Genomic DNA, 14,567 nt, shown 5'->3' with positions numbered 1-14,567 from the left:
GGTATTTTTACCTACATGCCACATGACAAGGACTTCTGGAAAATTATACAGGCTGAATTTCAGGTTATTCTATGTCTTTCAGTTTCTGAGGAATATTATCAGTTCTGGTAATATTCTTGATCCTTCAATCCCATTATACTAAAGCAGCATTATTATTGTACATGTAAAGTGCCGTCAAGTTGCAGGAAACATATGCCAACTCCAGCAAGGGCTGTCAAGGCAAGTGGGAAGCAAGACATGGTTAGCCATTGCCTTCCTCTGCAGAGTCTTCCTTGGTGGTCTTCCTTCCATGTACTGATTCTGCTTAGCTTCCAAGATCTGTCTAGATCCAGCTATGCCATGCCACCTTCCCTTAAACATTATTATTAACTAACTCATTGCAGCAAAAACCAATTTTACGAGCAAATGACCCTTTTAATGGCTAGCAAAAGTTATCAGAAGTTTGTGGCCTTGGGACAAAGAAACCCTGAACATTATGTAGTAATGTAGTAATTCCATCTTGATAACAAAAAGTCATGTCGCTCCAGTGGACAGAAGAGATCAATATGGAAGGTGCCAAAGGTGTGGTAAGTTCCTACAGCAATGCCCAATGCCCCTTCCCCAGGGCAGGCAGGAAACGTTGATATGAGAAGGAATCATCAAAAGATCCAGCAGCCGTTCCTCACCTGTAATGTAAAGACTGGATCTAAGAGGTTACCACAGAAGGCACTGCCATGTGATCCAGTGTAAAGCAGCCACAAGGAGTATATTTTTCTCTTAACATTCCCAGCAGAGTCACCCTTTTTAAAAGCAGGGATTAATTTTTGAACAGAAACTCCCCCCCTCCTTTTAAAATAAATACTAAAAAGTTAACATTGTTAACCAGAAGCAAATCTGATTTTCAAGCTATGAATTAGCTAATGGAAACATTTCAGTCTTAAAACACAAACCGATTATCATGACCTGTTTTGCTTTCACTTGCTGTTTTATTATTGCAAAGAAGAACTGTAGGACAAATATTTGCCAAGAAGGATCGCTCTACAATGTGCACGTTTGCATATTCATAAACTGGTAAGCGACATTTGCTACAATGTTCTATGCACCTAAATGTTACTGTAGACATGGGATGGCCACATTGAGAGGTGAGCAAAGGTGAGCCTACCTTTCGCCCCGCCTCGTTGTTGTGCAAGTTCATGAGCGTCCTTGCATTCTGTTTAATCTCCCTGGCATCCACAAACACTTTGGCGAATCCTATTCCATAGCGGATGTCTGCAGAGCAGCCTCCCCATTTCCATCCTTCATCTCTGTGGTACTGTCCCTGTTTTTCCTTGTCACAGCCACAGTCGCTCAGGTTCCCCTGGGTGCAGGCGGCAGTGATTGCATGTGCTACTCCCGCAGCAATGATGGCATAGGTGAATGCTGCTTCTCTACTACCTGAAATTAGGATACATGGCTCAGTAAAGGACACAACATTTGGGGGGGGGGAGAAAGGAGAAAAACGTGCAAGTCCATGCAGTGAAAAATGCTGCAAGGTTATTATTAGACATGCTATAAATATGCAGGCATAAGCATTTCTTGACAGTTTAAGAGTCTGATCTTTTGGTTGATGTTCAGGCACTCCAAAAAGAACCAATACACATGCTTGTAGTGAAGCAGCGCATGTTGCCATGTTCATAAATGTAGGGTTACCATACTCGACCGTTAATGTAGTCAGGCTCAAGGGTGCAGGCAAGACTGCGATATCAAATGGAAACTTTAAGAGGACTTCAACAGGATTTTGAAAAACTCAACAGGACATCTTCAGCTCCAGTTAGTCTTTTGGCTGTACAAGTCAACGTCATTCTATTCAGGTGATAGTCAGTGTGATGGATACATAATGATAACATTCTTCCCAACAGAAATCCAGAACTAATATTTCCTTTATGCCATTTGGCCAGGGATTTGCTGAGAATGGTACAAACACTCTAGTTCTAAATGTCACAATTAACTTGGTTTGTTTAAGCCACAGATCGGTTGCATAAAACCCTGGTTAGTCTACCAGACCTACATAACAGGACATGTTTTGTTTATAAACCCCAGATAGTCTGTTTCCTTTATTTATATCAAGAAGGCTTACAAGTTCAAATTTTAAAAAATATACAAAAAATACATTCCAACCTCCAAGCAGGATCCCTTAATAATCTCCAAACTTTCTTGCATTGCTGGCAAAACATATGCAGTTTGCTCACTGCTGTTTGGTTACTATAGATGGACAGGAAATGAGCAGGAACAAACCTAGGCTGAACCAAACTTCCTCAGGGATTCTGGAGCGCTCTTGCCCTTCTCTTACATAACAACATAAGAAAGGCCCTGCTGGATCAGACCAAGGTCCATCAAGTCCAGCAGTCTGTTCACACAGTGGCCAACTGGGTGCCTCTAGGAAGCCCACAAACAAGACAACTGCAGCAGCCTTATCCTGCCTGTGTTTCACAGCACCTAATATAATAGGCCCACTTCTCTGATCCTGGAGAGAACAGGTATGCATCATGACTAGTAGCCATTTTGACTAGTAGGCATGGATAGCCCATGACATGTTCACTCCCCTCTTAAAGCCTTCCAAGTTGGCAGCCATCACCACATCCTGGGGCAGGGAGTTGCGCAATTTAACTATGCATTGTGTGAGGAAATACTTCCTTTTGTCTGTTTTGAATCTCTCACCCTCCAGCTTCAGCAGATGACCCCGCGTTCTAGTATTATGAGAGAGAAAAGCTTCTTCCTATCCATTCTCTCGACACTGTGCATAATTTTATAGACCTCTATCATGTCTTCCCTTACCCACCTTTTTTTCTAAGCTAAACAGTGCTAAGCGTTTTAACCACTCCTCATAAGGCAGTTGCCCTAGCCCTTTCTATCTAGCCATCTCCTTGCATTCCCTGAACATTTTTTGAAACAAAATAGAACTCTTATAGTCTGCACGCACACACACACACACACTTTCCCCCCTCTTGTTCATTTATTCCATCCCTTAAACTTGTTTTCTCTCAGAAAGAAAATTAAAGTTCAGGAATACACACATAAGGACTGTTGGGTCACATACTCCCTCTCTCCCACAATACTGAGTAGGTTTTGGAGTTTTGAGTTCTCTTTACAGGAAGGAAGGTATGACCGTAGGTTGACTGTGAACCGATTTTGATTGTAGCTGAGTTTTGTGTGGAAGAATTTCTTCCATGTGTAACTGAATAAACATTCTTTTCAGACTCTAACACTAGGTAAGTTCTACATAAGTTTGTAGTTATTTCATAATTCTGTTCCAAATATTGGTTGTTGAACCTCATGATTTTTGCAGCACATGTCTGATGTGTCAGTCTATACAAAAAACAGAGAAGAAAGTATCCTACAGTGCAATCCTCAGCAGAGTTACACAATTCTATTGAAATAAATGGACTTAGAAGGGTGTAACTCTGTTTTGGATGGTACAGCTAGGCACTTCTATTCTCCACAGTATCACTCTCTGCAAGTGATCTATATATTAATGCTTGCCTCTTAGTGGTTCTTTTACAGAAAATACCTACTTCCTTACCATATGCCACAAATAGCTAATGGCATAATGGACACAAAGATGACATCAACAAAATCAGTTAATAGGCATTTTCATGGCCACTTAGCTACAGGATATATATTGATAGAAGTCTGTACTATCCTTTTTAGGTTTTAGTTGTTACTTGTTTATATAATTGCATATACATATAAGAAACTTGTACTTTCAAAATGTATAAATATCCTGGAAACACTAAACTTTCTAATGAGCTCCTTTGTCATAAGCACAATTTAACTGATTGTAATGCAAACTGAAGGAAATGGTATTAATATACATCCATGAAGTGTTGTGTGTGTGTATAAAGTGCTGTCAAGTTGCAGCTGACTTATGGCGACCCCAGAAAGGGGCTTTCAAGAAAGTGATTAAGCAGAGGTGGTTTGCCATTGCCTTCCTCTGCAGAGTCTTGCTTGGAGGTCTCCCTTCCAAGTACTGACCCACCCTGCTTAGCTTCAGAGATCTGACAAGATTGGCCTATACCATGCTGCCTTTCCTCCACATGAAGTGTTGCATTGGCATAATTAGTCTCCAAAGGATGTCTCACACAGTGTTAAATTTTGATGTAGTAGAAGATGAAGATAGAGTACATAAATGAACGGTGAGCATATTAGCTTCTCAGCTAACAACTGCCCACAAAAGCACTGCACTCTTACTGAGCTCACCAACAGTGCAATCCTAAACAGTTATACTCTTCTAATAGGGTTGCCAACCTCCAGGTACTAGCTGGAGATCTCCTGCTATTACAACTGATCTCCAGCCGATGGAGATCAGTTCACCTGGAGAAAATGGCCACTTTGTCAATTGTACTCTATGGCACTGATGTCTCTCCCCTCCCCAAACCCCGCCCACCTGAGGCTCCATCCCAAAAATCTCCAGGTATTTCCCAACCCGGAGCTGGCAACCCTACCTTCTAAACCCATTGGACTTCAATTGGTGTAACTCTGCATAGCCTTGTACTGTTTGTTTACCACCTCCAGTCCTTACAGAACGAAGACACTTAGGAAACTTTGAATTGGTCTCTTAGATATATGCAGAATAAGCACCATCCTGACTTTCCTAGCAAATTCTCATAACCTGAATCTGAGAGTTACAATGATTAAAACTATTTTGGTGAGGAGCAAGTCAATGTGAGAATTAATAGTACTTCTGAATTTACTCTAAAACCATAACACTATAATGATGTCTTTAGAATCATAGAATCATAGAGTTGGAAGGGATCACCAGGGTCATCTAGTCCAACCCCCTGCACAATGCAGGAAATTCACAACTACTTCCCCCACACACACACCCAGTGACCCCTACTACATGTCCAGAAGATGGCCAAGATGCATTCCCTCTCATCATCTGCTTAAGGTTATAGAATCAGCATTGCTGACAGATGGCCATCCAACCTCTTCTTAAAAACCTCCAGGGAAGGAGAGCTTACCACCTCCCAAGGAAGCCTGTTTCACTGAGGAACAGTTCTGTTAGAAAATTCTTCCTAATGTCTAGACGGAAACTCTTTTGATTTAACTTCAGCCCATTGTTTCTGGTCTGACCTTCTGGGGCAACAGAAAACAACTCAGCACCCTCCTCTAAGTGAAAGCCCTTCAAGTACTTGAAGCTGGTTATCATATCCCCTCGCAGTCTTCTCCTCTTCAGGCTAAACATACCCTTCAACTTTCCTCATAGGATTTGGTCTCCAGACCCCTCACCATCTTTGTTGCCCTCCTCTGGACACGTTCCAGCTTGCCTACATCTTTCTTAAATTGTGTACCAAAACTGAACACAGTACTCTAGGTGAGGTCTAACCAGAGCAAAGCAAATCGATACCAGCACTTTGCGTGATCTAGACACTATACTTCTGCTGATACAGCCCAAGATCACATTTGCCTTTTTAGCTACTGCATCACATACTGCTGACTCATGTTCAGTGTTTGGTCAACTAAGACCCCAAGATCCTTTTTTGCACACACTACTGCTCAGACAAGTCTCCCCCATCCTATTAAGTCCAAGCCTTTTAAAGCTTCACTATGATCCTGGTCTATTGCAGTCAAGATACCCATAAAATTGTGCTTCCAGACCAAAACCCTAAATCTGTTCCCTAGTTCTGCCCATGTCAGTTTGAGCCTGGTCAATAAATGGCTTCTCATGTGCAGCTGATTCCTCTCCATAGTTCCATGTTCATCTTCTAGCATGTCATAGTTCTGTTGGGCAGGTATCAGTGCTTTGGAAGCATGTGCGACAGGAAAGCCTTTCTACAACAATATAACATCCAGCAAAACTGGCATTCACTGAAACAATTACTTTTTCTGGTGAAAAAAACATGGTAACTTGTGAAAATAAATGTGTGTTTTTGCTAGTATCTTCTTTAAAAACAGGATTACACCCTTGAAGTAAGTGGGCTTTTGTATTTTTGTATTGTATTGTAATACAGATTATATTGCATTGATACTCGATGTGAGCCACTCTGAGCCCGGCCTTGGTATACGTTTAAAAATAAATAAATAAAATAAAATAAACATTTTGTAAAACAAAACAAAAAAAACCTACACAAGTCGCAGTAGATTACCACAGTTAGTTTTGGTATAAATTGGCTTCTTAACTACATCAGTCTTTCTTCTCCCTTACAGACTGTATCATTTGCAGGGGGGTTTTTTGTTTTGTTTTTTGTTTTTTCATTCTCCCTTATTGTCTGTAAGGGAGGGGAAATCCCAATGCAGTTAAGAAGCTGAGCTGCATCAAAAATGCTGTGTGGAAAAGCCCTGTATCAAATGGCCTTTTGTGACACTGGGACCATATGAGTTACATAAATAACATGCAATACCTGTTTTGTGGACTGTTGCTAGACTGAGTAATGTATCAATCACATCTTTGATATATGTATCACTTTATATCAAATTAACTCTTTGTACCAAATTTATTTTAGTTAAGATATTCAGACCTAAAATATCCTGTATTTTCAGCGACTGTACATTATCATTATACCTCCAATTCATCTTAAATTCAGCTACCTGCCTTTGTGTGTAGGAGCACTGTGGGGGAGAGACATTACTGATGCCATGATGTCATTTCTGGGTGAGCACCAGGAAGTGTTGTCACAGTGTTTGTCCCACTCTATGAATTGCCCTAATCTCTATTGCGGGAAGTTCCTAGAGTGCCATGGAAGCCATGACATCATCCCCCTCTTCCATTTTTTTTCTCCCACTCTTTCATCGTGTGGGGATGCAGCTCGGGGGTGAGAGATTGCCCCCACAGGTATGTGTGAGTATCACTTATTCTGTCAGAGAGTGATGCCTTGAACTATGATTCAGTTTATGGCCTTCAAATTTTTAATCTAGTCGCAATGCATAATGTGCTGCACTCTAGAGGAAACCAGAGATAGTTTTCCAAACTCCTTCTATGGCTCACAAGTTCAAACAACACTATAAGCATGCTATAATCCTGAAGACTATTGGCTGTGTCAGCAATTGGGGCTGCCTTTACACATTACAATCAGGGGTTTTCAACATCACTAGAAACCTGGACAAGTTCCTTGAGGCTCCTCCTTTATCAATACCTTAACGCAGAACTCTGGAGAGGTAGCATAAAAAATTCCTAAATAAATAAATGTAGGAGAATGACTTGGCTTGTGGATGGCAAGACGCTGAATGCATCCAGAAACAGACATGCATTTTAAAAACTACCAGAATCAAAGATCTGAAGAACTCTAGGGATCCCTTTGTGACATATACCCAGTGTCCCTCCTTGATGTCAGAATTAGATCAGATTGCATTAAACGGTACACTGTAATGCACATAAAAGGCTCCTTTATTCTTCCTTAGTGAAAACTTCTTTTCATCTCTAAAGTACTGAAGGACAGAGAGGACAGCAAAAAAGACAAGAATCCAAAGCAATTTACCACCCTGGAGTTATAAAAAGCTCGAGTCCCATATTGATGAAATATCACATTCTTGCCTCATTTAATTTATATACACTGTGGTTTCACCGATGACTCATGATCCAGAGCACCCGATTGTTCTTTAGAATGTAAATGAAGTAGAAAATATTCTGGCATTGGTACTTGTAATTCAGCTTTCTTATTGTGTTATTTTAAGACTATTTTATCCAGAAGATTAATTTTCCCCTTGAGTATTTGTTTTGCCCTGAAGTAACAACTGTGATCCTGAGCTCAGTGTGTGCATATAGCAGCCAGGAGCCAAAGGGAAAAGAACAGCATATAAGTGGGAGAAAGAATCACTGGGAGAACAGCAAGGGAATTTATAAATTGCTGATTTATTTGTGCTTTTAATTTCATTATACAGTTATCCCAAGTACTACATTATAGACAACATAGGCTGCTTCAACATGGTGACAGTTCTGCATGTAGCTTTTGTTTGTCACTGCAAAAGCATTCATAGTGATAATGGAGCACCCACATGGCAGTTTACCCCAAACATCCCTTGCCTCAGTCCTCTGTGGCTGCCGTTGCTCCCCACACAGCCCATGACAGCATAGGGTTTTTAGGTTTTTAAAAATTAGGAATTGGCCTCCCCCCTGGCGTTGAGTAGGGGGTGGAGGGCAGGCATGCTTTGGCATCCCTGAATCTGGTGCTGGACCTGGAATGCGATTATTGGGGGGGGGGTTCAAGGGTTCTTAGCCAAGGGATATTTCTCTCTCACACTCCTCGTCTCTATTTTTCTCTCCCTTTCCTTCCTTTCTTTTCTCCTCCTCTCTCTGTCCTCTCTTTCTCTCTGGTTCTCTTTCTCCCCCCCTTCTCTGGTGCTTGTTTGCTTTCTCTGCCCCCCTCTAGTTCGTTCGTTCGTTCTCTCTCTCTCTTCCCCCGTTCTCTTTTTCTTTTTCTTTCTCACTCTTTCTCTCCCTTTTTTTAATTTCTTTCTCTCTTTGTCCCCCTTTCTCTCTCTCTCCCTCTTTCTTCCCCCTTCTCTCTTTGTGTTTCTCTCTCCCTCTCTTTCTCTCTCAGTATCTGTCTGTCTATCTATCTATTTCTCTCTCTGGTTCTCTCTTTCTTGGGATGTACTGAAACAAATGACGGGATTGTCCGTTAGAAGCAATGGGAGAGGCTGCACAGCCCACTGAAAATAATGGGAATCTGGATTGCCAATTGACTTGCATGGGCTCCATTGAAATACATTACAGCACAAAAAGAGTTGCAAAGAAATAGTGGTACGGAATTTCCAGTAAGAGCTCTAAGCCCAGATACGCTACTCTGGGACCGGAAGGACAGGCCCTGGAGCTAGCAGAAGTGTTCTGGGACTGGATTGACAGCATCCAGAGTGGAATGAGGACCCCTGGGACTTGCACAAGTGTTCTGGGACTGGAATGACAGCCAGGCGGGAATCCGGTTTGTCTCCAGGCTGGGAACTGATTCCCTTCCTGATTGTTGCAGATGAAACCTAAGCTAAAGGCACAGATGCTGGGCAGGCTGGAGTTTCTCCTGGTCATTTGGCAACCCGAGTGTAAAGTTGTATGGGCTGCCAGGCAGAGCTTTGTCTGGCTGCAGAGCACTCTGTTTGTATTTGGTGAGGGGAAATAGAGCTGCCTCCATGTGTACCCCCCAAGACTGTCTGAGAAAAGTGGGTACCTGTCCTCTGGGTCTTCACTTACTTGGTGTTGCTTGGTGTTGAAAGATAACTGAATTCCCCCCCCCCCCGATCTCTGAGGCAAAAACGCGGCCCTGGTGAGCACCTGCCCTCTTGAAGCGAATCTTTTTTTTCTCATGGGAAATGGGATTCCTTTGGAGCAGGAGGAGATGGTGGGAATACAGTGAGGCCCTCCTTTGGCAAATGGGGGTAGGTGGGGTGGAAGTGTTACACAACATAGGATTTCTGTGGGGCTGGTAAGGCATGTCTCCTGATTTGTAACTTTTTCAGCCTCTCTTGAGTGGACAGATCAGGAGAATCCCAAATGGAGAATGTGGGTGGGGGGGAAAGGTGGGGGGGAAAAACATTTTCCCCCAGGAAGAGCTGCTCAGAGCAAGAGGCCAGATGCCTTAACTGGAGTGGGTGGGGACTCTTTTGAGGGGGGAGGGAGATTCTCAGATGACTGCAGCCTGTTAGGCAGGGTGTGCATACTCCTGCCAATGTCTTTCATCTGAACCACATTTTTCAGGAGGATGCTTTAATTAAAAAAGGGATATTGTTGTGATTTTCATGCTGGTTGATATATGGCTGGTATAGGAAAAACCCCTCCTTGCCCAATGTTGCAGTCACAGTCTAAATTGGACCTCCCCAATGGCTCCAAAGTGAGAAGGTGTGGCTTCTCATCTGGATTCTTCCACTTGTTTTGCGGCTGACAGGTCTGTTGCTGACTTAAAGGTGAGCATTGCCTTCTTGCCAACTTTCCTGGGGAAAGCTTAAAACTTTTTAATTAAAACAAAAGAAAATTGATCAGAAGGTGGAGTTTCATGAAGCTACCCTGACAATGCATGAAGGGAAGAACGAACAAGCTGAAGAACGTTTTGATCTTCAAGATATCATCAATAGAGAGAATAATCTAAAATTCAGAGGCTTTTCGGAAAGTTTCGGATCTGAGGACCTGGAAACTGAATTACAACAATTGCTCCAAGATACTTTTGATCTCAAGGAAGTTGAAAAAATATTCAGGATTACTACAGCTTTCTCCAAAAAATTTCAAGCCCCTAGAGATATCGTAGTTAAATTCACACATCAGAGAGTGAGAGATGAAATACTCAGACTCCAGAGAGAGAAAAGATTGACATATGAAGAGAAGCAAATTCAGATCTTCTCAGACCTACCTCCAGCAGTTATTCAGAGACGGAAACAATCTGATGAATTACGGGCTATTCTACACAAGTACAATATAAGATTCCGTTGGATTGCGCCCTACGCATTAGATATCTCTTTATTGGATGGGAGAAGAATAGTCAGAAATAAAGGAGAGGCGGAGCAGCTAGACGAAGAACTACTGTATTCCCATCAATACCGTCGCTACAGGAGAAGAGAGAGTCAAAACACACCAGCAGAAGAAAGATCTGAAGAGGAGAGGAGAGGAGAAAAAGAAGAATAAAAAACTCAAAGAAGCGGTTTTAGGACTAGTTAAAGTTGATCCAAGTACACCAAGGGCGGAACGTAATCAGTTCCATCAGCTGGTAGATGTGGCAAAGCCTTACATATCACCTGAATCTCTTCTAGAGATTGATCAAGAAGTAGAAAGACAAGCAAAACTTCAGGCATTGGAGGCCCCAGACTCTGAAGAACTAGAAGAAGAACTGAAAGCGGATGAAGCTTGTGCATATAAATAAAATGGAAAAAACTAATATCATTTCAGTTAACATAAATTGACTAAATTCTCCAGGCAAAAGAAAGAGAATATTTCATAAGTTATGTAAACTGAATTTGGATTTGATTTGTATTCAAGAGATGCATATAAAAAAAGTTCATGAAAAACATTTTAGAACACAAAAAACTTGGTACGGCAGTTTCATCATCAGCATCCAAAAAAAAGAAAGGGGTGGCGATTTACGTTAAAGAGACTAAATTTTTCATAGAAAATGTTAGAACTGACAAGGATGGTTGATATGTCCTTCTATTACTGCAAGGGGCAAATGGACTTAAATTCACAATTGTGAATATTTATGCACCAAAACATACTAAGGAAAAGTTTTTTAAGACCTTCTTTGAAGATCTAACTGACTTTCACCAAGGAGAAATATTGATAGTAGGATATATGAACGGGGTAATGGACCCTAAGATGGACAAATCAACAAGACAAAAAGGGAACAAACTACCGAAGATAGTATTTCAGTATCTTCAAGATGGGAAGTTGATAGACGCATGACGCTTTAAGTACCCCAATAAAAAAGATTACACTTATTATTCCAACAGACACAGTTCTCATTCCAGAATAGATCTTGGATGGATTTCAAATTCTTTATTATCAAATTTGGAGGAAGTGGAAATTTTACCAGTGACATACGCAGATCATAATCCTCTACAAATGAAATTTCATGGAGACAGAAGAGGACCAAGAAGGTGGAGAATGAATGATAATCTGTTTCTTAGGACATTGTGAAACAGTTTCCAGAGGAGGTGAAACTCTTTTTTGAAAATAATTGTACCCCAGAGATGGAATCAAGAATGGTTTGGGATGCAAGTAAAGCTAACATGAGAGGAAGACTGACAGCAATTGCCTCCAAAGTGAAAAAAGAAAGAGAAGAAAGACTACAAAACCTACATTCCCAACTAAGACTTTCAGAAGAACAATGCCATAAGTCGGGAAATAAACAGGATATGCTGAAGATCTTAAGTCTCAAACAACAGAAAGTTTGGAAGTAGAAGAGATGCACAAGAAACTGAGATTTGTAAAACACAAATACTTTGAACAAGCAAACAAACCGGGGAGACTATTAGCTAATACTCTGAAAAATGAATCTGCAAAAAGAATTACTGTTGTATATAAGAATGAAGAACTGACAACCAAGGAAGAAGACATTCAAGAATTTTTTAAAGAATACTATGTACAATTATATCAGAACAATGATACTGTACAAACAGATCTTGAATCCTATGTTCAATCTGCAAATCTTAAAAAATTTGAGGAGGAAGATCGAAAAATCTTAAATCAGAAAGTTACCAGACAAGAAATAAATGATGTCCTGAGAAATTTAAAAGTAGATAAGGCGCCAGGACCAGACGGAATTTCAGTGAGCTATTATAAGAAGATGAAGAACATAGTAACTCCTCAATTGCAAAAGGTATTAAATGATTTGCTTCAGGAAGGCAAAATTCCAGAAACATGGAAAGTTGCACATATGTCTCTAATTCTGAAGGATGAAAAAGAAAGATGTTCCCCTAAATCATACAGACCAATTTCACTTTTAAATGTGGATTACAAAATTTTTGCCTCAATATTAGCTCAATGGCTGAAGAAGTGTATTACGAAAATAATCCACCCAGATCAAACAGGATTTATCCTGAAAAGGCAATTAAAAGACAATGTCAGAGTTGTCCTGACTGCAATTAATTTTATTAAGAACAAAAGAGAAAAAGCAGCAATGATATATTTGGATGCGGAGAAGGCTTTTGATAATGTCTCTTGGAGATTTCTGCAGGAAACATTGCAATAACTAGACTGTGGTACACAATTTTGAAAGCTGTGAATTCTATTTACACCAATCAAAGCGCAAGTCTTCTGATCAATGGGATGCTAACTGATAAATTGATGATACAAAAAGGAACAAGACAGGGCTGTCCTTTGTCACCACAGTTGTTCAACTTGTCAATGGAGATACTTGCAAACAGGATAAGGAACGATCCTAAAATAGAAGGAATAAAATATGAAGACCAAGAATATAAAATAAGAAGCTACGCAGATGATGTGGTGTTAATATGTCAAAAACCAGAACTTTCATTGAATGAAATTCAGAAACAAATTGATCTATTCAGTTATTACTCTGGATATAAGCTTAACAAAACTAAAACCAATATGATTCTTTATAACGTCTCAGAAGAAGAAAGACAAGACATTCAGAATAGATTTCAATGGTTCACACCAAAGAAGAGTGTGAAGTATTTGGGTGTTAAGATACCAACAAGATCTGACACACTTTTTGATTTAAATTACAAAGAAGTATGGGCGAAGCTTGAAGAAGATCTACAAAGGTGGAACAGACTTCAAATCTCATGGTTGGGTCGAATAGCAGTATTGAAAATGAATGTTATGCCAAGACTCAAATTTCTTTTTCAAACAATTCCAATTGACATAAACCCAATGGTAATGACTAAATGGCAGAGAAGAATGAATAAATTTATTTGGAATGGTAAGAAACCCAGAGTAAGATTTGCAGTGCTACAAGATGAGAAAAGTAGAGGAGGATTAAATCTACCAAATCTCAAATTATATCATCAAGCAGCCACACTGGCTGCACTGTCAGACTGGATTATCCTCCCTGAAGACAGAATGATAAGATTAGAAAAAGCTGATCTTGGACATGGATTTCATCAACTACTTTGGACCAAAAAAGTTGTAACTAAACTCAAGAATGTAAACACAGAGAATTTACCAATACAGATGATGAAGGTATGGAATTTACTTAAAAGATTTCTCAGTCCCTCACCACCAGAAATGTCTCAGTCCCTCACCACCAGTCTCCTATTGAAGCATACACAGACTTTGCAAGCAGGATCAAAAATGGGTTACTCGCTTATAATGACCTAGTTAAGAAAGATGGACAAATAAAATCATTGCAAGAACTTCAGGAAGAAAATGTAAAAATCTCTTGGTTTACATATCACCAAATAATTCATGTATTAAGAAAGGACTATTTACAAGGATCCAAACAAAGAAAATTGACAGAATTTGAAACTTTGATTACGAAAAATCAGGACCACCTTTTGTCAAATATATATAAAATATTGTTGGCTATAGACACCACATCAGAACAAGTAAAGACATGTATGGTGAAGTGGATGCAAAACTTTGGGGAGATAATTCCATTGCAAATTTGGGAAAAACTGTGGAAAACAGAAATTAAATTCTCAAGATCACAAGCCGTAAGAGAGAACTGGTATAAAATGTTTTTTAGATGGCATTATGCTCTGAAAGAACTGCAGAAGATGTACAAAGCAAATCAGGCTAACTGTTGGAAGTGTTCAGAAACAGAAGGAACATATTTCCATCAATGGTGGACATGTAAAAAAATTCAAACTTTTTGGAATGTCATACATAAAGAAATACAAGAGATGTTGAAAATGAGCTTTCAATTGGAAGCTAAATATTTTTTATTGGGAATAACTCCAACTCAAATACCTGTAAAGTATAAAGAACTTTATCAATATGCAATGACTGCTGCGAGACTGTTAATAGCACAAAAATGGAAGGACAAGGAGACACCTGACTTAAAGATGTGGATTACAAAAATGCATGAATATGCAATGATGGCAAGACGTTCGGCCATATTGCATTATGAGATGACCAAAGAACACATGCAAAAATGGCGGCCTTTTATGAAAGATACTGATGTTCAGAAATATGTTTATTAGACAGAGTTATTAAGAACAAGAATTGATGTAGT

General features: G+C 40.0%; 1 protein-coding gene across 1 annotated transcript in view; it reads right to left on the bottom strand.

The window, feature by feature from the left end:
- The window catches only part of WNT7A (Wnt family member 7A), a 50,900-nt gene that overhangs the window by 19,152 nt on the left and 17,181 nt on the right, over positions 1 to 14,567 (bottom strand). Inside the window, exon 3 of the mRNA XM_056852411.1 lies at positions 1,142 to 1,413. Coding sequence (XP_056708389.1) covers positions 1,142 to 1,413 — 272 coding nt within the window. The remainder of the gene's footprint in view (positions 1 to 1,141; positions 1,414 to 14,567) is intronic.

Source organism: Euleptes europaea, chromosome 1 (genome assembly GCF_029931775.1).
Source record: "Euleptes europaea isolate rEulEur1 chromosome 1, rEulEur1.hap1, whole genome shotgun sequence".
Lineage (NCBI taxonomy): Eukaryota > Metazoa > Chordata > Lepidosauria > Squamata > Sphaerodactylidae > Euleptes > Euleptes europaea.
The sequence above is the reverse complement of the archived record's forward strand: the minus strand, read 5'-3'. Positions and strand labels throughout refer to the sequence as shown.